This window comes from Cervus elaphus, chromosome 31, assembly GCF_910594005.1.
Source record: "Cervus elaphus chromosome 31, mCerEla1.1, whole genome shotgun sequence".
Taxonomy (NCBI): Eukaryota; Metazoa; Chordata; class Mammalia; order Artiodactyla; family Cervidae; genus Cervus; species Cervus elaphus.
The window spans coordinates 8,580,165-8,605,763 of NC_057845.1; the positions used below are offsets into that span (position 1 = coordinate 8,580,165).

At 39.2% G+C, this 25,599-nt stretch overlaps 1 protein-coding gene and 1 non-coding gene across 2 annotated transcripts; both read left to right on the plus strand.

Annotated features, from left to right (window-relative positions):
- Window positions 1–5,650: 5,650 nt before the first annotated feature.
- On the plus strand, window positions 5,651–5,722 carry TRNAC-ACA. The gene has a single exon. It is a non-coding gene; the product is annotated as a tRNA-Cys (tRNA).
- Window positions 5,723–14,735: 9,013 nt separating this feature from the next.
- On the plus strand, window positions 14,736–19,384 carry LOC122687292 (glycine cleavage system H protein, mitochondrial-like). Its single transcript, XM_043892651.1, has 2 exons — window positions 14,736–14,772; window positions 18,695–19,384. The coding sequence occupies exons 1-2, from the start codon at window positions 14,736–14,738 to the stop codon at window positions 19,237–19,239; spliced, it is 582 nt and encodes a 193-aa protein (XP_043748586.1). The 3' UTR covers window positions 19,240–19,384.
- The last annotated feature ends 6,215 nt before the right edge of the window (window positions 19,385–25,599 follow it).

The following is a 25,599-nucleotide window of genomic DNA, read 5'->3' on the forward strand; positions in this document are numbered from 1 at the left end:
CCACTGGGTTAATCCTCCACAATAAAAAGGAACCACAGACCTCCAGAATACAGAAAGCCCACTCCAGATACAGCAATCTAAACAAGATGAAAAGGCAAAGAAATACCCAACAGGTAAAGGAACATGAAAAATGCCCACCAAGTCAAACAAAAGAGGAGGAGATAGGGAATCTACCTGAAAAATAATTTAGAATAATGATAATAAAAATGATCCAAAATCTTGAAAACAAAATGGAGTTACAGATAAATAGCCTGGAAACAAAGATTGAAAAGATTTAAGAAATGTTTAATAAAGACCTAGAAGAAATAAAAAAGAGTCAATTAAAAATGAATAATGCAATGAATGAGATCAAAAACACTTTGGAGGGAACCAAGAGTAGAATAATGGAGGCAGAAGATAGGATAAGTGAGGTAGAAGATAAAATGGTGGAAATAAATGAAGCAGAGAGGAAAAAAGAAAAAAGGATCAAAAGAAATGAGGACAACCTCAGGGACCTCTGGGACACTGTGAAATGCCCTAACATTCAAATCATAGGAGTTCCAGAAGAAGAAGACAAAAAGAAAGGCCATGAGAAAATACTCGAGGAGATAATAGCTGAAAACTTCCCTAAAATGGGGAAGGAAATAGCCACCCAAGTCCAAGAAACCCAGAGAGTCCCAAACAGGATAAACCCAAGGCGAAACACCCCAAGACACATATTAATCAAATTAACAAAGATCAAACACAAAGAACAAATATTAAAAGCAGCAAGGGAAAAACAACAAATAACACACAAAGGGATTCCCATAAGGATAACAGCTGATCTATCAATAGAAACCCTCCAGGCCAGAAGGGAATGGCAGGACGTACTGAAAGTAATGAAAGAGAATAACCTACAACCTAGATTACTGTATCCAGCAAGGATCTCATTCAAATATGAAGGAGAATTCAAAAGCTTTACAGATAAGCAAAAGCTGAGAGAATTCAGCACCACCAAACCAGCTCTTCAACAAATGCTAAAGGATCTTCTCTAGACAGGAAATGCAGAAAGGTTGTATAAACGTGAACCTAAAACAACAAAGTAAATGGCAACGGGACCACACCTATCAATAATTACCCTAAATGTAAATGGGTTGAATGCCCCAACCAAAAGACAAAGATTGGCTGAATGGATACAAAAGCAAGACCCCTATATATGCTGTCTACAAGAGACCCACCTCAAAGCAAGAGACACATACAGACTAAAAGTGAAGGGCTGGAAAAAAATATTTCATGCAAACGGAGACCAAAAGAAAGCAGGAGTCGCAATACTCATATCAGATAAAATAGACTTTCAAATAAAGGATGTGAAAAGAGACAAAGAAGGACACTACATAATGATCAAAGGATCAATCAAAGAAGAAGATATAACAATTATAAATATATATGCACCCAACATAGGAGCACCGCAATATGTGCGGCAAACACTAACGAGTATGAAAGAGGAAATTAATAGTAACACAATAATAGTGGGAGACTTTAATACCCCACTCACAACTATGGATAGATCAACTAAACAGAAAATTAACAAGGAAACACAAACCTTAAATGACACAATGGACCAGCTAGACCTAATTGATATCTATAGGACATTTCACCCCAAAACAATCAACTTCACCTTTTTCTCAAGTGCACACGGAACATTCTCCAGAATAGATCACATCCTGGGCCATAAATCTGGTCTTGGAAAATTCAAAAAAATTGAAATCATTCCAGTCATCTTTTCTGATCACAGTGCAGTAAGATTAGATCTCAATTACAGGGAAAAAAATTGTTAAAACTTCAAACATATGGAGGCTAAAGAACACGCTTCTGAATAACCAACAAATCATAGAAGAAATCAAAAAAGAAATCAAAATATGTATAGAAATGAATGAAAATGAAAACACAACAACCCAAAACCTATGGGACACTGTAAAAGCAGTGCTAAGGGGAAGGTTCATAGCATTACAGGCTTACATCAAGAAACAAGAAAAAAACCAAATAAATAACCTAACTCTACACCTAAAGCAATTAGAGAAGGAAGAAATGAAGAACCCCAGGGGTAGCAGAAGGAAAGAAATCTTAAAAATCAGGGCAGAAATAAATGCAAAAGAAACTAAAGAGACCATAGCAAAAATAAACAAAGCTAAAAGCTGGTTTTTTGAAAAAATAAACAAAATTGACAAACCATTAGCAAGACTCATTAAGAAACAAAGAGAGAAGAACCAAATTAACAAAATTAGAAATGAAAATGGAGAGATCACAACAGACAACACTGAAATACAAAGGATCATAAGAGACTACTACCAGCAGCTCTATGCCAATAAAATGGACAACTTGGATGAAATGGACAAATTCTTAGAAAAGTATAACTTTCCAAAACTGAACCAGGAAGAAATAGAAGATCTTAACAGACCCATCACAAGCAAGGAAATCGAAACTGTAATCAAAAATCTTCCAGCAAACAAAAGCCCAGGACCAGATGGCTTCACAGCTGAATTCTACCAAAAATTTAGAGAAGAGCTAACACCTATCTTACTCAAACTCTTCCAGAAAATTGCAGATGAAGGTAAGCTTCCAAACTCATTCTATGAGGCCACCATCACCCTAATTCCAAAACCAGACAAAGATGCCACAAAAAAAGAAAACTACAGGCCAATATCACTGACGAACATAGATGCAAAAATCCTTAACAAAATTCTAGCAAACAGAATCCAACAACATATTAAAAAAAATCATACACCATGATCAAGTGGGCTTTATCCCAGGAATGCAAGGATTCTTTAATATCCGCAAATCAATCAATGTAATACACCACATTAACAAATTGAAAGATAAAAACCATATGATTATCTCAATAGATGCAGAGAAAGCCTTTGACAAAATTCAACACTCATTTATGATTAAAACTCTCCAAAAAGCAGGAATAGAAGGAACATACCTCAACATAATAAAAGCTATATATGACAAACCCACAGCAAGCATCACCCTCAATGGTGAAAAATTGAAAGCATTTCCCCTGAAATCAGGAACAAGACAAGGGTGCCCACTCTCACCACTACTATTCAACATAGTGTTGGAAGTTCTGGCCACAGCAATCAGAGCAGAAAAAGAAGTAAAAGGAATCCAGATAGGAAAAGAAGAAGTGAAACTCTCACTGTTTGCAGATGACATGATCCTCTATATAGAAAACCCTAAAGACTCTACCAGAAAATTACTAGAGCTAATCAATGAATATAGTAAAGTTGCAGGATATAAAATTAACACACAGAAATCCCTTGCATTCCTATATACTAACAATGAAAAAACAGAAAGAGAACTTAAGGAAACAATACCATTCACCATTGCAACAAAAAGAATAAAATACTTAGGAGTATATCTACCTAAAGAAACAAAAGACCTATACATAGAAAACTATAAAACACTGATGAAAGAAATCAAAGAGGACACAAACAGATGGAGAAACATACCGTGTTCATGGATTGGAAGAATCAATATTGTCAAAATGGCTATTCTACCCAAAGCAGTCTATAGATTCAATGCAATCCCTATCAAGCTACCAACGGTATTTTTCACAGAACTAGACCAAAGAATTTCACAATTTGTATGGAAATACAAAAAACCTCGAATAGCCAAAATAATCTTGAGAAAGAAGAATGGAACTGGAGGAATCAACCTGCCTGACTTCAGACTCTACTACAAAGCCACAGTCATCAAGACAGTATGGTACTGGCACAAAGACAGAAATATAGATCAATGGAACAGAATAGAAAGCCCAGAGATAAATCCACGAACCTATGGACACCTTATCTTTGACAAAGGAGGCAAGGATGTACAATGGAAAAAAGACAACCTCTTTAACAAGTGGTGCTGGGAAAACTGGTCAACCACTTGTAAAAGAATGAAACTAGAACACTTTCTAACACCATACACAAAAATAAACTCAAAATGGATTAAAGATCTAAATGTAAGACCAGAAACTATAAAACTCCTAGAGGAGAACATAGGCAAAACACTCTCCGACATAAATCACAGCAAGATCCTCTATGACCCACCTCCCAGAATATTGGAAATAAAAGCAAAACTAAACAAATGGGACCTTATGAAACTTAAAAGCTTTTGCACTACAAAGGAAACTATAAGTAAGGTGAAAAGACAGCCCTCAGATTGGGAGAAAATAATAGCAAATGAAGCAACAGACAAAGGATTAATCTCAGAAATATACAAGCAACTCCTGTAGCTCAATTCCAGAAAAATAAATGACCCAATCAAAAAATGGGCCAAAGAACTAAACAGACATTTCTCCAAAGAAGACATACAGATGGCTAACAAACACATGAAAAGATGCTCAACATCACTCATTATTAGAGAAATGCAAATCAAAACCACAATGAGGTACCATTATACGCCAGTCAGGATGGCTGCTATCCAAAAGTCTACAAGCAATAAATGCTGGAGAGGGTGTGGAGAAAAGGGATCCCTCTTACACTGTTGTGGGAATGCAAACTAGTACAGCCGCTATGGAAAACAGTGTGGAGATTTCTTAAAAAACTGGAAATAGACCTGCCATATGACCCAGCAATCCCACTCCTGGGCATACACACTGAGGAAACCAGATCTGAAAGAGACACGTGCACCCCAATGTTCATCGCAGCACTGTTTATAATAGCCAGGACATGGAGGCAACCTAGATGCCCATCAGCAGATGAATGGATAAGGAAGCTGTGGTACATATACACCATGGAATATTACTCAGCCATTAAAAAGAATTCATTTGAACCAGTCCTAATGAGATGGATGAAGCTGGAGCCCCTTATACAGAGTGAAGTAAGTCAGAAAGATAAAGAACATTACAGCATACTAACACATATATATGGAATTTAGAAAGGTGGTAACGATAACCCTATATGCAAAACAGAAAAAGAGACACAGATGTACAGAACAGACTTTTGAACTCTGTGGGAGAATGTGAGGGTGGGATATTTCAAAAGAACAGCATGTATACTATCTATGGTGAAACAGATCACCAGCCCAGGTGGGATGCATGAGACAAGTGCTCCGGCCTGGTGCACTGGGAAGACCCAGAGGAATCGGGTGGAGAGGGAGGTGGGAGCGGGGATCGGGATGGGGAATACGTGTAAATCCATGGCTGATTCATATCAATGTATGACAAAACCCACTGAAATGTTGTGAAGTGATTGGCCTCCAACTAATTAAAAAAAAAAAAAAAAGCAAAATTTTAAACTTTTATCTTAGAAAGTTTACCAAACACAGAAAACCTCAGCTGGAAAGGAAAAAGAGATAGAAACAATATTGATATCAAATATGCAAAATATTTCTTTCTATGGCAAATGTTGTTCAACTGCTCAGTCATCTGTGACTCTTGGCCCCATGAACTGCAGCATGCCATGATTCCCTGTTCTTCACTGTCTCCTGGAATTTGCTCAAAGTCATGTTGATTGAGTCAATGATGCCATCCAACCATCTCATCCTCTGTCACCCCTTTGTTCTCCTGTCCTCAATCTTTCCCAGCATCAGGGTCTTTTCCAATGAGTCGCCTCTCAGCATCAGGTGGCCAAAGTATTGGAGCTTCAGTTTCAGCATCCATCCTTTCAATGAATATTCAAGGTTGATTTCCTTTAATTGAGCTTCCCTGGTGGCTCAGATGGTAAAGCGTCTGCCTACAATGCAGGAGACCCGGGTTCAATCCCTGGGTTGGGAAGATTCCCCTGGAGAAGGAAATGGCAACCCACTCCAGTATTCTTGCCTGGAAAATCCCATGGTCAGAGGAGCCTGATAGGTTACAGTCCATGGGGTCGCAAAGAGTCGGACATGACTGAGCGACTTCACTTTCACTTTCCTTTAATATTGACTGGTTTGACCTCCTTGCTGTCCAGAGGACTTCTACATCATTTAGTCTCTCACTAAACTGTACAAGAATAACAATAATACCATTAAAATGGAAACAGACAGCAATATATACATGAAAAACATACAAATACATTTAAACAGTGAAAATATGCTCTTTCTCACTAAATATCAAAGATATGCACATTGAAGCAAACTTGAATACTATCATGCAGCTACAAAGTAGAAAACATTTTTGGTAATAGTGTAACTGGTATAACTGATTTAAATGGCAACATCACAAAATGAACACCAAGGGTCATAAACTTATTTCTTCCATTCTTACTACACCCATAACACAATAAAATGAACATATATTTTGAATTCAATTAGACATGGGCTCCGTTTCTGATATTAAATTTCAGGTTCACCTTCTTTATTGATTAAGAGATGATAACAGTAGCTACTGCTAAGATTTCCATGAAGATTATATATGATAATGATGCCCATAAATACCTAGACTTCATACATACAAAATAGAGTTTAATACCTATGCTTTCTCTCCCCTTCCTGCTGTCCTCACAAAAGGTGTACATGAGCAGATACACACCTAAATATGAAAAACACATGTTGAGAATGTAAACTGGTGCAGCCACTGTGGAAAATAGTGTGGAGTTTCCTTAAAACACTAAAAATAGAACTACCATATGATCCAGCAATTCCACTCTTGAGCATATATCCAAAGAAAACAGCACTAGTTTGAACAGATACATGCATCCCAATATTTATAAAAGTTTACTTACACTTGCCAAGATATGGGAGCAATCTAAGTGTCCATCAATGAATGAACTGATGAATAAGACATGGTATATGTATGTGTCAGAGAAGGAAATGGGAACCCACTCCAGTACTCTTGCCTGGAAAATCCCATGGCCAGAGGAACGTGGTGGGCTACAGTCCATGAGGACACAAAGAGTTGGACATGACTTAGTGATGAAACAACAACAACAAATACGTGTGTGCACACACAGTGGGATACTCTCAGCCATAAAAAATAAATTTTTCCCATTTGAAGCAACATGGTTGAACCTAGAGAATACTATGCCTAATGAAATAAATCAGACACAGACAAATACTGTATTTATCACTTATATGTGGAATCTAAAAAATAAACAACAAACCAGAGAATATAACAAAGAAGAAACAGACTTACAGATAAAAGGAACAAACTAGTGGTTACCAGTGGGGAGAAGGAAGATGGGAGGGACAAGACAGGGGTGGGAGATTAAGTGATACTAGCTACTATGTATAAAGTAAATAAGCTGCAAGGGTATACTGTATGGCACAGGAAATATAGCCAAAATTGTAAATGGAGTGCAACCTTAAAAACTGTGAATCATTATCTTGTACACCTGAAATTTATTTAATACTGTAAATCAACTTTTCACAAATAAAAATAGACACAGATAATCAGATACATACATAAATCTGAACACTTATGCACATGAATAAATACACACATGCATGAAAAAATTAAGTTTAAGGAAATAATTTAACCAAAGCCTAGCACCATTAAGATCTGAAGGGAAATGGTAGGTCATTCCTAAACCGTTAAAAGGTCTTGGGAGTTCTCCAGCTACAAACTTGTCAGTATGAGGAAGGCAGGACCCAAAGGGACACAAAAGAATATAGCATCTGGGTAGAATCAAGGACCAGCCCAACCTAGCCTTCACTCATTGCCAAGGGCAACCAACCTCCCTCCATACACCTGAATTGCAGCTCAGAAAGATAAACTTCTCATAAAATGCTGAAAAATCACTCCACAATAGAGTCTTGGTAGTTGCTTGGAAGTGTTTAATTCATCCAAGGGGTCTTGGCTTTAAACTGCACATTTAGGTAATATTTTTTCCCTACTAACTAGAAGATGAGCTCTCTGGGAGAGAAACAGATCAGTTGCAGAAAAAATAATTATTTTCCTCTGCACATCACAATTGCAGTGTGAGCTAAAATTTGTATATGTTGCATATGAAAACTCAAAAAAAAAAAAAAAAAACTAATGGACAAGCTGATTTCATATATTCTTATTATTAGATATTAGACATTAATTCTTATTGTTAATAACTATGTTATTATTCTTGAATGGCAGCAAAAGATTATTTATTTCTAGAGGTCCTGACTTAAATAATCTCCTATTATATGTGAAACCAGGTGTCAAAAAGTCACATGGATCCATACATGATGGACAGTCTCTCCTCTGTCTGCTTACATAGGCCATTAGTAAACACAGATTCTGAATCTACTGCTGCTGTTTTCCCAGCCTCTATTGTTGTCTTCAGTTTGTTCCTCTGTTTTCTAATTGCTCACTTGTTTCTTTATCCTATTTATAGCTCTATTTTTTTCCCTTCACTGTTGGAATGATTTCCAGCTGCAATACACTTTCAAATGTTTCTGAGGGAAAAAAATATCTCATCTTACACAGAAATAGCCAACCTCAAAACGATTCATTTTATTGTCCAGGCCTTTTTACGATTAAAAGACCTTTTCATATTATTCATGAGTCTAAACTGATTCATCCATATAATTTAGATTTTTAAGCTTTTAGGTTAAGGACTACAATTTCCTAATGACATTTTCAGTGCTAGGTAGAAAGTCTGCACTAAAATTGATGTTTTTTTCTTAAAAAAGAAATGTTAGCACTTACTCCACCTTTTAACTTAGGCTGCAGAACTAAAGAAATAGGTTTATACTCTTTAAGGTGGGAAGGATTCTCAATAACTGCCTGAAGTGACACACGGTAATAGGAAGTGCAGTTTGGTGCTAATGCATTTCTGTTTAATGAAATCACACATTTATGTAAATTTAATACAGGGAACCCATTATGTGTGGCTGCATTACTTTTGAAAACTTTCTTGTTCATTCTAAAACGAATATATGCTCATTATGGAAAATAGAAAACAGAGAAAAAAGATCAACCATACTCCCACTATACAAAATACTATCAGTGTTAACACTTGATGACTTGATTTTCTTTTTTTTTGTGGATCTAAATGGAATTTGGGGTTTTGTTTTTTTCTTTTTGGTTTCATATAATCATGTTCATTTTTATATATGAAACTTCACATGTATATATAAATATATACACATATGCAATATATCAAATTGCCAACATCCACTAGATAATCAAAAAAGCAAGAGAGTTCCAGAAAAACATCTACTTTTGCTTTATTGACTACGCCAAAGTCTTTGACTGTGTGGATCACAGCAAACTGTGGAAAATTCTTCAAGAGTTGGGAATACCAGACTACCTTACCTGCCTCCTAAGAAATCTGTATGCAGGTCAAGAAGCAACAGTTAGAATTGGACATGGAAAACAGACTGGTTCCAAATAGGGGAAGGAGTACATCAAGGCTGTATATTGTCACCCTGCTTATTCAACTTATATGCAGAGTACATCATGTGTAATGCCAGGCTGGATGAAGCACAAGCTGGAATAAAGATTGCCGGAAGAAATACCAATAACCTCAGATACACAGATGACACCACCCTTATGGCAGAAAGCAAAGAAGAACTAAAGAGCCGCTTGATGAAAGTGAAAGAGGAGAGTAAAAAGTTGGCTTAAAGCTCAACATTCAGAAAACTAAGATCATGGCATCCAGTTCCATCACTTCATGGCAAATAGATGGGGAAACAGTGACAGACTTTATTTTGGGGGGCTCCAAAATCACTGCAGATGGTGACTGCAGCCATGAAATTAAAAGACACTTGCTCCTTGGAAGAAAAGCTATGACCAACCTAGACAGCATACTAAAAAGAAGAGACATTACTTTACCAACAAATGTCCATCTAGTCAAAGCTATGGTTTGCCCAGTAGTCATGTATGGATGTGAGAGTTGGACTATAAAGAAAGCTGAGCGCAGAAGAATTGATGCTTTTGAACTGTGGTGTTGGAGAAGACTCTTGAGAGTCCCTTAGACTGCAAGGAGATCCAACCAGTCCATCCTAAAGGAAATCAGTCCTGAATATTCATCAGAAGGACTGATGCTGAAGCTGAAACTCCAATATTTTGGCCACCTGATGTGAAGAACTGACTCACTGGAAAAGACCCTGATGCTCAGAAAGATTGAAGGAGAGAGGAGAAGGGGATGACAGAGGATGCGATGGTTGGATGGCATCACCGACTCGATTAACATAAGTTTGAGTAAGCTCTGGGAGTTCATGATGGACAGGGAAGCCCCGTGCAGCAGTCCATGTGGTTACAAAGGGTCTGATATGACTTAGCAACTAAACTGAACTGAACTGAATGTATATATATATGTGTGTGTGTGTGTGTCTGTGTAGACAAAAGTACCTAACTTTCTTTACTATGGCATGAATAATTCTCCTATTATACATTTTTACAAAATCACCTTCAAACAAGTACATAATATCCCATTGAGTGCTAATGCCCGACCCTATTTGGCTTTTATGTGACATTTTATTGTCATCTTAATTTGCAAATAAACTCATTACTTATCCTGTTATAAAATTTAAGTGTTTTCATTGGAGTTTATTTAGGGTTTCCCAGGTGGTGCTAGTGATAAAGGACCTGTCTGTGGATACAGGGGACTTAAGAGACACAGGTTCAGTCCCCGGGTTGGGAAGATTCGCTGGAGAAGGGCATGGCGACCCACCTTAGTATTCTTGCCTAGAGCATCCCACGGGTAGAGGAGCATACACACACATGCAGGGTTTCCAATAATATAATACATTGTGATATAATCCACATATTATGAATAAATATCCTAGAAGTGCATTAATATAATAATGCCAATGTATTTAAAGTTTCCAATACTATCACTTTCCCCATCCTTTCATGTATTCATAACCCTTTACTCAAGCTTAACATTTCATAGCATTAATCAACTATTCTAGATTGCTAGATTTATAGTCCTGAGGTTATGATTTAATTCAATAGAAACTGAATTATTTATGGTCTCAAAAAGCAAGTTATTTCAAATAAAATCAATGATAAATTTCCATTAAGAGGCAAAGCATTTGGTGTAAAGTAGAAGATTCTTTTGTAATTCATAAGTCCCACACTTAGTGCTTAGAATGAACCCCATTGTGATACAACATGTAAAATGCCATTTATCAGAGCTATAAATAAATTCTTAAAATTAAAATACAGCTTCAAAGTCTTTCTTGAACACATTGATTCTAACTAGTTAGCATCCTTACTATGTATTAGATTATAAAAATTGCAGTGGTGGGAGCTTATGAAAAATACTCCTGTTTCAACTTACTATGAATTGTAACATACATAAAATGTACAGTGCAATTACTATTTTGTCAAAATTGGTGTTAATGTTCTTGATATCAGGTGTAACTTATAAAAGGAAGCAAATATTCTAGCACCCCCAGGGTATGGGCCAAAAATAAATTTTTTAAAAGAACACATTTTTTAGATAAACCAGAAAATATATTTGGTAAATGTTTTAAGTGTTGCAGAACGTTGTCATTAGAAAATAAGTTTAAAGACACAAAAAGTCACAGAAGGGAACAAGTCTAGCTGGATAGAAGAATTTGCAGAATACAGATTTAATATTCTGTATTTTAGGGAAGTTTGTGGGAGGATCCAGGAAAGGGTGTGTGGCAGAATATTAAGACCCAACCCTCCTGTCTTCCATTTTCACCTGAGACCCCAAATTGAGAACATTCCCTGACAAGTATCCTCATGATTTTAAAGGGGTATCTGTGTAAGACTTGCCACGGGGTAGCTAAAACCAGTTCTAACAGCTTTACCAAATACCACCCTCCCCCACACCAGAGTATATAAGAGAAAACCAAAAGGAGAGAGATACAAAGAACATCTTTAAACAGGAGGCTTTGCCATTATTTGAGTTTTTGTTTATTAGGATTGATTACCAGGAATGGAGTTATTAGTTCAAAAAAAGAACTATTGGAAAGATGAACCTCATGAGGACCTTGGAGAGACCAGAGAGGGAACACAGCCTCACGTGTCCTAGGCCGTGGTACTTACCCTCCCGTCCACAGAGGGGGGAGGCACAGCTCCTTCAGCCAGGGAAAGTGAACATGGCAGAAGAGAGTCATACGGAGGATGTGTGTTCCTCAAGCTCAGAGAGAACTTAACGCAGAGAGAGACGCCACACCGCCTGCAGGAGGCAGAGAGAAGTAGCCTGTGTGTCTCCATCATTTTTTGATAGTGATAATATATGGTGAAGAACCAACTCATTGGAAAAGACCCTGGTGCTGGGAAAGATTGAAGGCGGGAGGAGAAGGGGACGACAGAGGATGAGATGGCTGGATGACATCACCAACTCGATGGACATGAGTTTGAGTAAGCTCTGGGAGTTGGTGATGGACAGGGAGGCCTGGCATGCTGCAGTCCATGGGGTCGCAAAGTGCCGGACACGACTGAGTGACTGAACTGAACTGAAGATATCTAGAGCTTCCCTGGTGGCTCAGATGATAAAGAATCTACCTGCAATGCAGGAGACCCAGGTTTGATCCCTGGGTCAGGAAGATCCCCTGGAGAAGGGAATGGCTACCCACTCCGGTATTCTTGCCTGGTGAATCCAATGGACAGGGGAGCCTGGCAGGCTACAGTCCATGAGGTTGCAAAAAAGTCGGACACGACTGAGTGACTAACACTTTCACACTTTTCAATGGTATCTGACATGTATATAGTACCCACCACTCACATCACTGCTGCAAATCCTATACCCATAATAACCCTGTAATCTGCAGAACACTATGAAATAGGTGCTCTCCTAATTTCCCCATTTTCCAGGTGAGAAAACAAAGGCATGGGAAGGTCAAAATCGCACTGCTAGTAAGTGGCAAAGCCAAGATTCAAAACCAGGCAATCTAGTTCTAGAGCCCATAAGCGCTTTGTTGGGTCAGACCAAAGAGTATCAAAAAGAGAGAGAGAGAAATTCAACATTACAAGTTGACCAGATTATAGACTACTGGCTCACATCAATAAAGCCAAGTCACAAAGGACTGTGAACAAGTATTTCTGATTTTCCCAGCATATTAGCTCTGGAAGGACCCCCTGAGGTCACCTGGACTTGGGGTAAAAAATGAGCATCAGGCTCCAAGCGCCAGCTTTTTTTACATGAACTGTACATTGAGTAGATATTTTAATACTAAAAGTCATCAGAGAAGTTATGGAATCTGCCTAGGATTTCTTAAGATGAGGGGGGAAAAATGACAAAAGTTTTTTGTTTTGTTTTGTTTTTTGAGATGCAGTAAGAATAAATTTGGTTTCTCCATGCACTATGCCAACCACCGTTCTCAATAAATTAGTTAGAGAGAGAACCAGTGGGATACTGGAGCCAGCTAGTAACAGCCATCTCTGTGCTTCTGTCCCCAAATACTAGTTCAGTGGTACCACATAGGTAGTTTGAAATCAACCACAGTGGGAGTACTTACACCGTGGAAATTGCAAATGCCGCAGGACAGATTTTTCTTCTGCTTCTAAGAGCTGGCTGCTAAACATTTAACAGCATACCACTGGAAAGAATCTCCCATTTGGAGTTGAGATGAATGTAGAAAAGTATTGACCTGGACCAAGGTGGGGAACTAGGAGTCAGCAAGAAAGAAGTGGCATTCCCACAGATCAAGGCAAAGAGAGAAAATAATAACCTGAAAACGAACCCAAGCGTGATCATGTTATAATGACCAACTCTGGACACACCATTTGGACTAAAGGTCAGCTTTTAAAAGTAGCTTAAAGGTTAAGGAAGGAACATGACAAAGAGATACAGGAAGGAGGGAGCCACACAATGCAGGCACCAACAGTGCCAGAGCTGCTGACTCGAGGCTGACTTTGGAGCACCCTGGACCAGAACCCAATGTAGTCAGGACGGCTGCTGTTGCTGCTGGCTTAATCACTCAGCTGTGTCCGACTCTTTGCAACCCCATGAACTGTAGCCCACCAGGCTCCTCTGTCCATGGGATGTTCCAGGCAAGAATACTGGAGCGGGTTGCCATTTCCTCCTCCAGGGGATCTTCCCAACCCAGGGATCGAACCGGAGTCTCCAGCCTTGCAGGCAGATTCTTAACCTGCTGAGCCATCAGGACTGGTAGTCTGCAAAACAGGCTGCCAGAATGTATATGTAAACTTCTTTCCATTTCAGCGAACTCTAGAGACTTCATATATTATGAGATTTTTTTGCTAAGATTGGTTACCTTTTTTGATCATGTAGTCCTTAGCAATATAAACAAATAAACAATAAAAACATTGTTAGGCTTGCCTCAGATACAGCAGAGTGGGGAAAAGTTAAGGGAAATAAGTGCATAAGAGGATCCTGTGGAGAAAGCTGGACAGAGGAATATAGATAACAGCAGCTGGAAAATAAAGAAGCAGAACCAAATATCCAAGGAATGGGCCAGCTAGGTTTCTGGTGCATTAGCCAGCAGAAAGATTGCAAGACACTCCTCATTTCTCTGAGACTCAGATCAACATCACTCACAGGGGTGGTATCTCTTAGAAAATAAACATTCCTGCATCAGGTATCTGGTTAGCTTGTGGATTCACTACAGGTCCCTTTCTCTGCTCTTATAGCCATTTTTGAGCCCCTGAACTTCCTCTTATTGTTAGCCATGATTTGATGTGAAATTATAAACCTTACCAAAATGACTTAAATCCCTTAGAAAAGATCAGAAGCTACAGTGATGACATTTGAAGATTAAAAACTAAAATGATCCAGAATGACTAAATAGTCCTTCGCTTGTACAGAAATAAATCTTGGCATAATTGATCTTTCAGGGATCAATTTATTGCTAATCATTCTGTCAGAACCATTTTGGTTTCGCATTTCTCCAACAAAGATAAACCATTCAACTTAGACCTTATTTCCTGTAGATGTGTATCTTGTATCGTGATGAACTGTGATGAACCGGAAGATCATTATGTGTCCTGTTGGAAGATGATCTAATCTAACCTGTGTATTCTACAGGTGTTGTTGTTTAGTCACTAAGTCAAGTCTGACTCTTTGCAATCCCGTGGACTGTAGCCCACCAGACTTCTCTGTCCATGGGATTTCCCAGGCAAGAAAGTTGCCATTTCCTCCTCCAGGCGATCTTCTGGGCCCAGGGATTAAACCCACATCTCCAGCAGATTCTATTACCGTGGAACCACCAGGGAAACCCCGACTCTGTAACTAAGTAACTCAATAGCCAGATAAACTAAGTGACATCCCAAGATCATACAGCTCATAGAACTCCATTGACCTATACATCAGTTAACATTTAATATTTGGTTAAGGCAAAAGGTGATAAACTGAGAGGCACTAAATATTGGAGTAAGTAAGTAAGTGTTAGTCACCCACTTGTGTCCGAGTCTTTGTGACCCCGTGGACTGCAGCCCACTAGGCTTTTCTGTCCATGAGATTTTCCAGGCAAGGATACCGGAGTGGGTTGCCATTTCCTTCTTCAGGGGATCTTCCAGACCCAGGGATCGAAGCCAGATCTCCTGCACTACAGGCAGATTCTTTACCGACTAAGCTACAAAGGAAGCCAATACACCTCTAAGCAGTATTATATTAAAATCCACAAGATTATGTGATCTGGGAAATAGACACAGCTTATATGAGCCTTGGTTTTATTATCATTTTGTACTGGTTTTATTATCATTTTGAATATTGGAGTAAATGCATCCTATTTTTCTATTCCTAAATCCGTCTAATGCCTCTTTGTAATGATCAATAAAAGACCCTATTGAAACACAGATAGTAGATGGTGGCATATTTATGTAATTTAAGATATAAGAGAAAGAGGCCCAGCTGTTACATAACCAATCATGGCCCCACTGCCCAGAGCCCACAAGGAGCTGTCATTACTGAGAATTAAGTTGTCATACCTCTAAGCAGTGGGCTTCCCCAGTGGCTGAGTGGTAAAGGATCTCCCTACAATGCAGGAGACACAGATTTGATCCCTGGGTTTAGAAGATCCCCTGGAGGAGGAAATGGCAACCCACTCCAGTATTCTTGCCTGGGAAATTCTATGGACAGAGGAGCCTTGCAGGCTGCATATGATCCATGGGGTCACAAAGAGTTGGACATGGCTGAACAATTGAACGCACACACACTATTACATTAAAACCCACAAGATTTTGTGATCCTGGGAAATAGACATAGCTTATATAAGCCTTGATTTTATTATCATTTTGTAAAATATTGGAAAATAGGCCTTTAAGCTATCTCCCAATTATAAATGTAATAGGAATGAAACTCAGTTGTGCAAAAAAACAAAAAAAATACTATCTATCCATTCTAGGCTACACATTTTTTAAAATTTACATCTTAACATCTCTGAAATTGGGAGAATTTTTACAATCAAAAGTGTCTTACCATCATTGTCACCATGTGGCAGTTATGGTGAAATGGGAAGTGAACATCCAGAAACAATGGTGGAACAAGCTTTTTTCCCCTCTCTTTCCTATCTATTTCTTTTCTTAATTGAACATCATATTAATTTCAAGGAACATACTTTTCATAAATGCTGCATGTCCAATGCTTTCATAGCACAGAGGAAGGTACTGAAAAGAAACCATGAACACTGACAAGTCTGAATCAAAATGAAATTCAGAAATGAAATCAAAATGAAATACAGAAAACTGTATTCAGAAAACTCCAAGTGGGAAAGACTACTATTAATGTGGATTAAAATTGATTCTGCTTATATTTTCCTTTTTATTTATGCATAGGGGTAGTACATGACAGAATTCTATACCTAGAGAAATCTAGGAAAAATGTTTTCATCAGTATAAAGTAAAAACACCAAGAGAAATGATAGAATTAAGTCACAGTTTAGTAGCAACATTTTTCTTGGTGGAGTATAACTGAATTCAGCATCTTCAGTTCAGTTCAGACGCTCAGTTGTGTCTGACTCTTTGCAACCCCATGAACCACAGCATGCCAGGCCTCCCTGTCCATCACCAACTCCTGGAGTTTACCCAAATTCATGTCCATTGAGTCAGTGATGCCATCCAACCATCTCATCCTCTGTCATCCCCTTCTCCTCCCACCCTCAATCTTTCTGAGCATCAGGGTCTTTTCCAGTGAGTCAGTTCTTCACATCAGGTGGCCAAAGTATTGGAGTTTCAGCTTCAGCATCAGTCCTTCCAATGAATATTCAGGACTGATTTCCTTTAGGATGGACTGGTTGGATCTCCTTGCAGTCCAAGGGACTCTCAAGAGTCTTCTCCAACACCACAGTTCAAAAGCATCAATTCTTTGGCACTCACCTTTCTTTATAGTCCAACTCTCACATCCATACATGACTACTGGAAAAACCATAGCCTTGACCAGAGGGACCTTTGTTGACAAAGTAATGTCTCTGCTTTTTAATATGCTATCTGGGTTGGTCATAACTTTCCTTCCAAGGAGTAAGCGTCTTTTAATTTCATGGCTGCAATCACCATCTACAGTGATTTTGGAGCCCCCAAAAATAAAGTCAGCCACTGTTTCCACTGTTTCCCATCTATTTGCCATGAAGTGTTGGGATCGGATGCCATGAACTTAGTTTTCTGAATGTTGAGCTTTAAGCATCTTAGAGTTCACAAAATATAATATCCCATTCCTTAGTTGTCTATAGCTCAGGTGCATTTCAATTCCCACCCCCTATTCTGACACCCTGATGGTAAATTCAACTCTAGTCATTCAACTACCTCTAGCCCATGTTTTGATGTGTGTTAATCTTTGAGAAGGCTGGTAAGTCAGGTGCCTGGGGTTCTGCTTCTTTAAATACTGACAACCAGTCATTTCTTCTCACTTCTTCCAGAAGTGCATCCAGGAGATGAGCACAGAGCTCCTCTGTTCCAGCAAGCACAGATCTCTCCTTCTACCTACATGGGAATCTCCTCAACATCATTCTTTCTCGTGAAGAGATGAATTTCTCCCCCATAGAAAGGGAGTGCAATAGGTAACACTTCTGGCTATGTCTTCCTTCTCACCTACTCTATCCCTAAGAATTGAGAGAGAAATTTTTATTTTATTAAAGAATAAGAGGTAAGAAACGGACTATGCTTCCCAGGCCCTCCTTGATCCTCTCTTAGAGGGAGCTGCTCAAAGAGAGTCAACATTCTTCTGTTATTCCATGATGAATGTCTTACAGAGGCATCCCTATGGGGAGTCCTGTGCTGGTCCAACATAGCCTAGGACTGAGAGGGTAAGCCTGTCTGTTTCTTGGGTTCAGAATCAGGACTCCACTTGCCTACATATATGTCACATTCTCAAGGTCAGCTACAATAGAAATAAAGACAATATTCGGTCTTAATACTTCCTTGTTGAACTGCAAGGAGATCAGACCAGTCAGTCCTGAAGGAAATCAACCCTGAATAGTCATTGGAAGGATGAATGCTGAAGCTGAAGCTCCAATATTTGGGCCTCTGGATGTGAAATGCTGACTCATCGGAAATGACCCTGAGGCTGGAAAAGATTGAAGGCAAAAGGAGAAGGGGGTGACAGAGGAGGAGATGGTTGGATGGCATCATGGACTTAATGAACATGATTTTGAGCACACTCTGGGACATAGTGAAGGATAGGGAAGACTGGCATGCTGCAGTTCATGGGGTTGCAAAGAGTTGGACATGATGGAAGAACAACTTCCTTATCATTATCCTCAACTGGTCTTGAGCTTGGGGAAGATAAGTACACATTCCCAAGTATATATTCTCTCTGCTGAAATACTTTCCTCCCTCTCTTTCTTTTTTGATGGAATCTGATGGCGCATCAAACTCCATCAGCAGCAGCCAAAAAATTAGTCCTCTTTCCCAGGAAATGGATGAGAAAGTATCTCCATGCCATCCTTCCTCTACAAGAAAGAAGGTGAATTAAAACAGTTAAATTTCCATGTCACGGCCGGGGTGCTCTAGGTGCCGCGCGGAGCGTGCGGGCCGCGGTCGGCAGCCTGCGCGCCATCTCTGCAGCCAGCGCGCCCTGCTCGCCGAGGCCCTGGGGACTGCGGGCGGGTGCCGTCCGGGCACTGCGCACCGGCCCTGCTCTGCTGTCGGTGTGGAAATTCACAGAAAAACATGAATGGGTAACAACAGAAAACGGTGTTGGAACAATGGGAATCAGCAATTTTGCACAGGAAGCTTTGGGAGATGTTGTGTACTGTAGTCTGCCTGAAGTTGGGACAAAGTTGAACGAACAAGAGGAGTTGGGTGCTTTGGAAAGTGTGAAAGCTGCTGGTGAACTCTATTCCCCTCTATCAGGAGAAGTAACTGAAATTAATACAGCCCTAGCAGAAAATCCAGGACTTGTCAACAAGTCTTGTTATGAAGATGGTTGGCTGATCAAGATGACATTCAGTAACCCTTCAGAACTAGATGAACTCATGAGTGAAGAAGCATATGAAAAATACATAAAATCTATTGAGGAATGAAAATGGAACCCCTAAATAAACTACTTTGAAACAACTTAATCTAGCATAGTTGTCTTAAATTAGTGGTGGATAGATATTTAAAAAGCAACTTTTAGCAAAAGAAACTACTTGTAACAATGTTTCCTGAGGAAAATACTCCTTAACTTTCTAATGCCTTCAGTTAAACACTGTGTATCTTTTCCACAGCATCCTGTGATTTTTAGGCTAGGCTCCAGTTATAATATTCAGAATTCCTGAAATTATCTCTGATAAAACTAATTACAAAAATTATGTAATTCCAGGATAACATGGTTATCTTATACCTTATATGACATTGTAACTTGCTTACAGCTATCCTTGGATTTGGGTCAAAATGATCTTCCCACTAGAAATAACTGCCAGTGGAGAAAAGTTTGTTAGTTGTATAGTGTCCAGTGAAGAATATTACTGTCTTAATTTTGCAATATACTGTGTTTGCTGGTGCTATTTTTATACAGTGAAGCAACAGCCTGGCAGGAGAATAAACAATTTAATAATAAAATATTCAACTTCTTAATAAAAAAAAAAAATTTCCATGTCAAACCAGTGGGAACTTCATATTTTAATCTGTGATCTACCACCAATGAGTGAATTCCATTGTCAGAACATCTCCCAGAAGTCTGAGTACTGAAAACAGAGTTCTGAAGGTTATTATTTACAGGAGAGCTATGTCTTAAGAGAAGAAATTTGGGAGGGAAAGAATCAAAGGCTGACTAAAAACCTGAGAGGGAAGATTTGAGGAAGACCTTTGGGTACCCAGAGGGTATCAAGATGGTGCCAGGAGGCTGTAACATAAGAGACCAAGAAGAACATAAAGAGGAGATAAAGCGGTGCTACTTTTCCATTACACTGACCCTGATGAGTATTTTCCTGTTTGTGTGATATAATTCATGGTTTTCATGTGGACTCCATCCTTTTCAGGCAGTTTTCCTCTGAAAGGTGTACTTTATGACAGCAGTGATTTCTACTGTCCTTCAATAATAACATTTATCTGCTAACCCCAGAGCTCATGATAGACTGTCATGGTGGACTCTTATCGAACATATCATTATCCACTCTGGCTGCCATAAGTGCCACATTAATCTCTGACTCTCTGAGATGGAAATTAAATTGTGCTCCAAGTTCTTAAGAGTTTACCTGTCACTGCTAAGTGATTGATTCCCTGACAATCAGAGGTTTTTAAATTAAGCGTGGATCTTTAATTAATAGACTAGTGAAACTCCCTCAGATATAGGGAGGAGGGTCATAGTCATTTTTATGATACACTAAAATAAACCATGATCTACCTGTCCAACTTCTCATCAAACACCCCGAGATGAAAGGGCAGGCAGCCTTCCTCTCCAGACTCATGCTCCTCACCTGGGTCCAAGGCTGCATCACTGACTGACTGAGACATAAAAGCTTTGTCTTCAGTGTCTTGCCTGATAGGTTGGTAATAAATTTTGCCATCCAAGGCAAATTGCCATTCAGGACAACACTGCAATTCCACTTTTCTAGAGGCAACTGATTTTCCTTTTAAAGGTGAGTCAGTTCCCAGTTTCTGAAAACAAGCTTCTCTCTTCACATTCGGCTTTCACACATTTGCAGAAATGATTATTGAGGTCTTATTTTGCTTTCTTTCCAACTGCATTAGGAGAAAATTTCTGAATGCAGAGCACACCCAAAACTGAGAAGGAGAGAAGATTTATATTCTTGAGCCTCAAAACCACCATTTAATGCTTCCTGGTACTCTCCCTTTCAAGTCAGTCCATGCCTTCTGTAGTGGCTTCTGTGATGTGTTAACTTGGCTGAGCTATTGTTTCCAGTTATTCAATCAAACACAAACTTAGTCATTGCTATGAAAAGATTTTTGCAGATTTCATTAAAGTCCCTACTCAGTTGACTTTAATTAAGGGAAATTATCTTGGATAATCTGGCAGGCCTGGCTTAATCAGTTGGAAGGCCTTAAAAAGCATGGCAGAAAAAAAAAAAAAGCATGGCAGGATGAACGAAATGATGCCATTTGCAGCAACATGTATGGACCTAGAGATTATCAGACTAAGTGAAGTAAGTCAGACAGAGAAAGATAAATGCCATATGATATCACTTATATGCGGAGTCTCAAAAAAAAATAATATGAATGAATACAAAACAGACTCACAGACATAGAAAACAAACATGGTTATCAAGGAGGATCATGGGGGGTGGGATAAATTAGGAGTTTGGGATTAATAAATGCACAATACTATGTATAAAATAGACAAACAAGGACTGTATAGCACAGGGAAATCTGTTCAATATCTTGCAATAATCTATAAGGGAAAAGAATCTGAAAAAGAAGACATAGATAAACAGAGATAGAAATATATATTAACAGATATTGCTGAGTTATAGAGAGAGATAGATATAAAGATCTAGATGTAGGTATAGAGATTTGTTGCTGTTGTTGTTCAGTCACTAAATTGATTCTAACTCTGCAACCTCATGGACTGTAGCATGACAGGCTCCTCTGTCCTCCATCATCTCCTGGAGTTTGTTCAAACTCATGTCCATTGAGTCAGTGATGCCATCCAACCATCTCATCCTCTGTCATCCCCTTCTCCTCCTGCCCTCAATCTTTCCCAGCATCAGGGTCCTTTCTAGTGAACATCATATGGCCAAAGTATTGGAGCTTCACCCTAAAGAATATTCAGGACTTATTTCCTTTAGGATGGACTGGTTTGATCTCCTTGGAATCCAAGGGACTCTCAAGAGTCTTCTCCAACACCACAGCTCAAAAGCATCAATTCTTGGGTCTTCAGCCTTCTTTATGGTCCAACTCTCACATCCATACATGACTACTGGAAAAACCATAGCTTTGACGAGACGGACCTTTGTCAGCGAAGTAACATCTCTGTGTTTTGAGAACCACTTCCCGAAACAAGTAAAGTCACTGGCAACACTGGGATAGTTTTGAAAGGCAAATATGTGGCATGTTAATTAGGTATCATATATAAGCAGCAAACTGGAAAGAATTTGTAAAACAACTATCAAAAATAGTCTATTAAAAAGCACTGGCATGTACAGGCATCTGTGTAGCTCTGTTGCTCTGTCATGTCTGATTCTTTGGTATCCCATGGACTGTAACCCACCAGGCTCCTCTGTCCATGGGATTTCTCAGGCAAGAATATTAGGGTGGGAAACCATTTCCTCCTCCAGGGGATCTTCCTGACCCAGGAATTGAACCCAAGGAATTGACCCAGGAATTGACCAAGGAATTGACCCAGGAATCGAACCCAAGTTGTAAGACAACTTCAGCATTAGCAGGTGAGTTATTTACCACTAATACCATCTGGGAAATTCATATACAAACATGCCTCATTTTTCTGCACTTTCCAGATGTTGCATTTTTTACAAATTGAAGGTTTGCTGGAAACACTTTGTCAAGTGATCCTGTTAACACCATTTATCCAACAGCATTTGCTCACTTCATATCTACTCTATGTCATTCTTATTTTATTTATTTATTTTGTTTTTGCCTGTGTCACATCTTAGTTGGGGCTCACAGGCCCAGTAGTTGCCACATGGGAATGTGGAATCTCAGTTTCCTGACCAGGGATCCAACCCATGTTCCCTGCATTGGCAGATGGATTCTTAACCACAGGACCACCAGAAAGTCCCTAGTCTATGTCACTTTTAGTAATTCTAGTGATATTTTGCAATTTTCATTATTATCATTATTATTATATTGTTGTTGAGTTGGTAAATTGTGTCCAACTCCTTGAGATCTCATGGACTGCAGCATAACCAGGCTTCCCTGTCCTTCACTATCCCTCAGAGTCTGCTGAAACTCATGTCCACTGAGTTGGTGATGCCATTCAACCATCTCGGCCTCTGTCATCCCCTTCTCCTCCTGCCTTCAATCTTTCCCAGCATCAGGGTCTTTTCCAATGAGTCGGCTCTTCACATAAAGTGGCCCAAGTATTGGCACTTCAGTATCAGTCCTTCCAAGGAATATTCAGGGTTGATTTCTTTCAGGATTGACTGGTTGGATCTCCTTGCAGTCCAAGGGACTCTCAAGAGTCTTGTCTAGTACCACAGTTCAGAAGCATCAATTATCTGGCACTCAGCCTTCTCTATGGTCCAACTCTCACATCCATACATGACTACTGGAAAAACCATAGCTTTGACTAGATGGAACTTTGTTGGCAAAGTAATGTCTCTGCTTTTTAATATGCTAAGTTGGTCATAGCTTTTCTTCCAAGGAGAAAGCATCTTTTTATTTCATGGCTGCAGTCACTGTCTGCAGTGATTTTGGAGCCCAAAAAAATGAAATCTGCCACTGTTTCCATATGCTGGGATATATTGTGAGGAAAAGTGAAAAAGTGAAAGTTAATCACTCAGTCATGTCGGACTCTTTGTGACCCCATGGACTATAGCCCACCAGGCTCCTCTCTCCATGGAAGTTTCCAGGCAAGAGTACTGGAGTGGGTTGCCATTTCCTTCTCCAGGGGATCTTCCAGACCCAGGGATTGAACCCAGGTCTCCTGCATTGCAGGCAGATTCTTTACCATTTGAGCCACCAGGGAAGCCCATATTGTGAAGCATTAATTCATATTCCTACAACCACCCCATTGCATCCATCCCATTCATGCTGCTGGACAAGAGGATTTCAGGGACTGTGTTCCATGTATGCGTCATTGCAATTCTCTCAAAGAACTAACAGGCCTTATTTTAGCTTTGGATTTTAAAAATGTTCCTTTTCCCTGTTATCATCACCCACGCCCCACCATTTCTTATCCCCAGAGTAGGTAAAAACCTCTCTGTCTGGGAAGGAAGAGAGAAAAGATGCAAAGCCATTTAAAAACATCAGTCAAAAAAATAATGTCTTAGGCACAGGAAACAATTTGCAGGGATGCAGACCATCTTTATCCACAGCTAAAAGACAGAGAGAGAGAAAGAGGAACAGAAGGAGAAAGAAGAGGGAGATGAGAAGGAAAAGGAGAAAAAGGACAGATCTTAATCCTTTCCGGTGGGACATGAACAGGCCTGGCAAGAGCAAATGAGCTTTCCATCAGCTCCCCCAGCAGTATGCAAGTTGCTTACATCCAAGCACTCTAGAACAATACAGAAAAATGGTATAGAAAATTGGAGAAACAAGGACATCTGTGAGAGTGGGTTGACCTCAGAAGAATAGCCTCACACTTGAGATTTTCTCAAAAGATGACCAGAAATTGACTTCCTTCCTGGAATTGATGTTATTTTCACACATCCTTGGCTATCTGGAAATTTAAAGTTGCCCAGCACTCAGTGTTTTGACTCTATAAAAATGGCAACATCCTCTTTAAAGTGAAGGATCAAACAGCGTGCTTGTTCATTCGCTCTTTCCGTCCCCATATCTCCTTTCTCTACTGGTTTCCGTTCCTTTCTTCTCTCTCCACACCAACTATTCTTATCTCCCCCTTTTACTCCTAGTTCCTGATTTCAGTCATATCTGGTATATAAGAACTCTCTGGACTCATCTCTTACTTGGGTAAGAAACAGTTTCACCCGTCATTCTCCTCTTTGTCCCGATGTATTTTAGAATTTTTTGTTGGACATATTTATTGCTCATTTTTTCTGTATCTTTAGAAAGAAGGCAGAGTAAGATCAGTAGAATCACAAGACCTACTTTCCAGCCCCACACTCCTATTTCCTAAATACCTGGGAAAATCACTTCGTTTTTAGCCATTAGTCTCTTCATCTGCAAAATGAGTGAGTTAAGCCAAATTTCCATCAAGTTTCCTTCCAGTTTTAAAATACTGCAGTTTTCAGCAGAAAAAGACCAATATCTAAATTCAGTTATTCAGGAGAAAGGAATTAATTTTGTTCTAGGCACCAGAAAGATTATTTCATGTTATGAGAAGAAATAATATAAAATGTTCATACCAAATATTCATTCAGAACCGCTACAACTAAAAATACATTTTTCTTTGTTGTCTTCTGTCTCACTTTCTCACTCTCCTCTAATGCATTAATTTCTCAGCTGGTGGATTTTTTTTTCATGTTTCCTTTCCCCTTTCTGGCTTATAAAATGGGAAGCTGGTTCAGCTTATGTTCAAACCTTGTCTCCTTCACTACACTCCTATATCGCCCTGCTCTCTTCTCTTAAACATCCCCTGATGCCACGCACTGTCTTCAGTTTTCACCTCATTTCTTCCTTTCTGCCTTACAGTGTCACTGTCTAATCATCTGTCTCTCCACTGGTTTCCATGTAAACTTCGTATAAGGACAGCTGTTTCTCATCTGTGATTTTGTCTTTAGTCCCAACTATGCATTGAATAACTCACGGTCAAATTAATTAATCTTAACAATATAGGTATCAAGCTACAAAAGAGATATGGG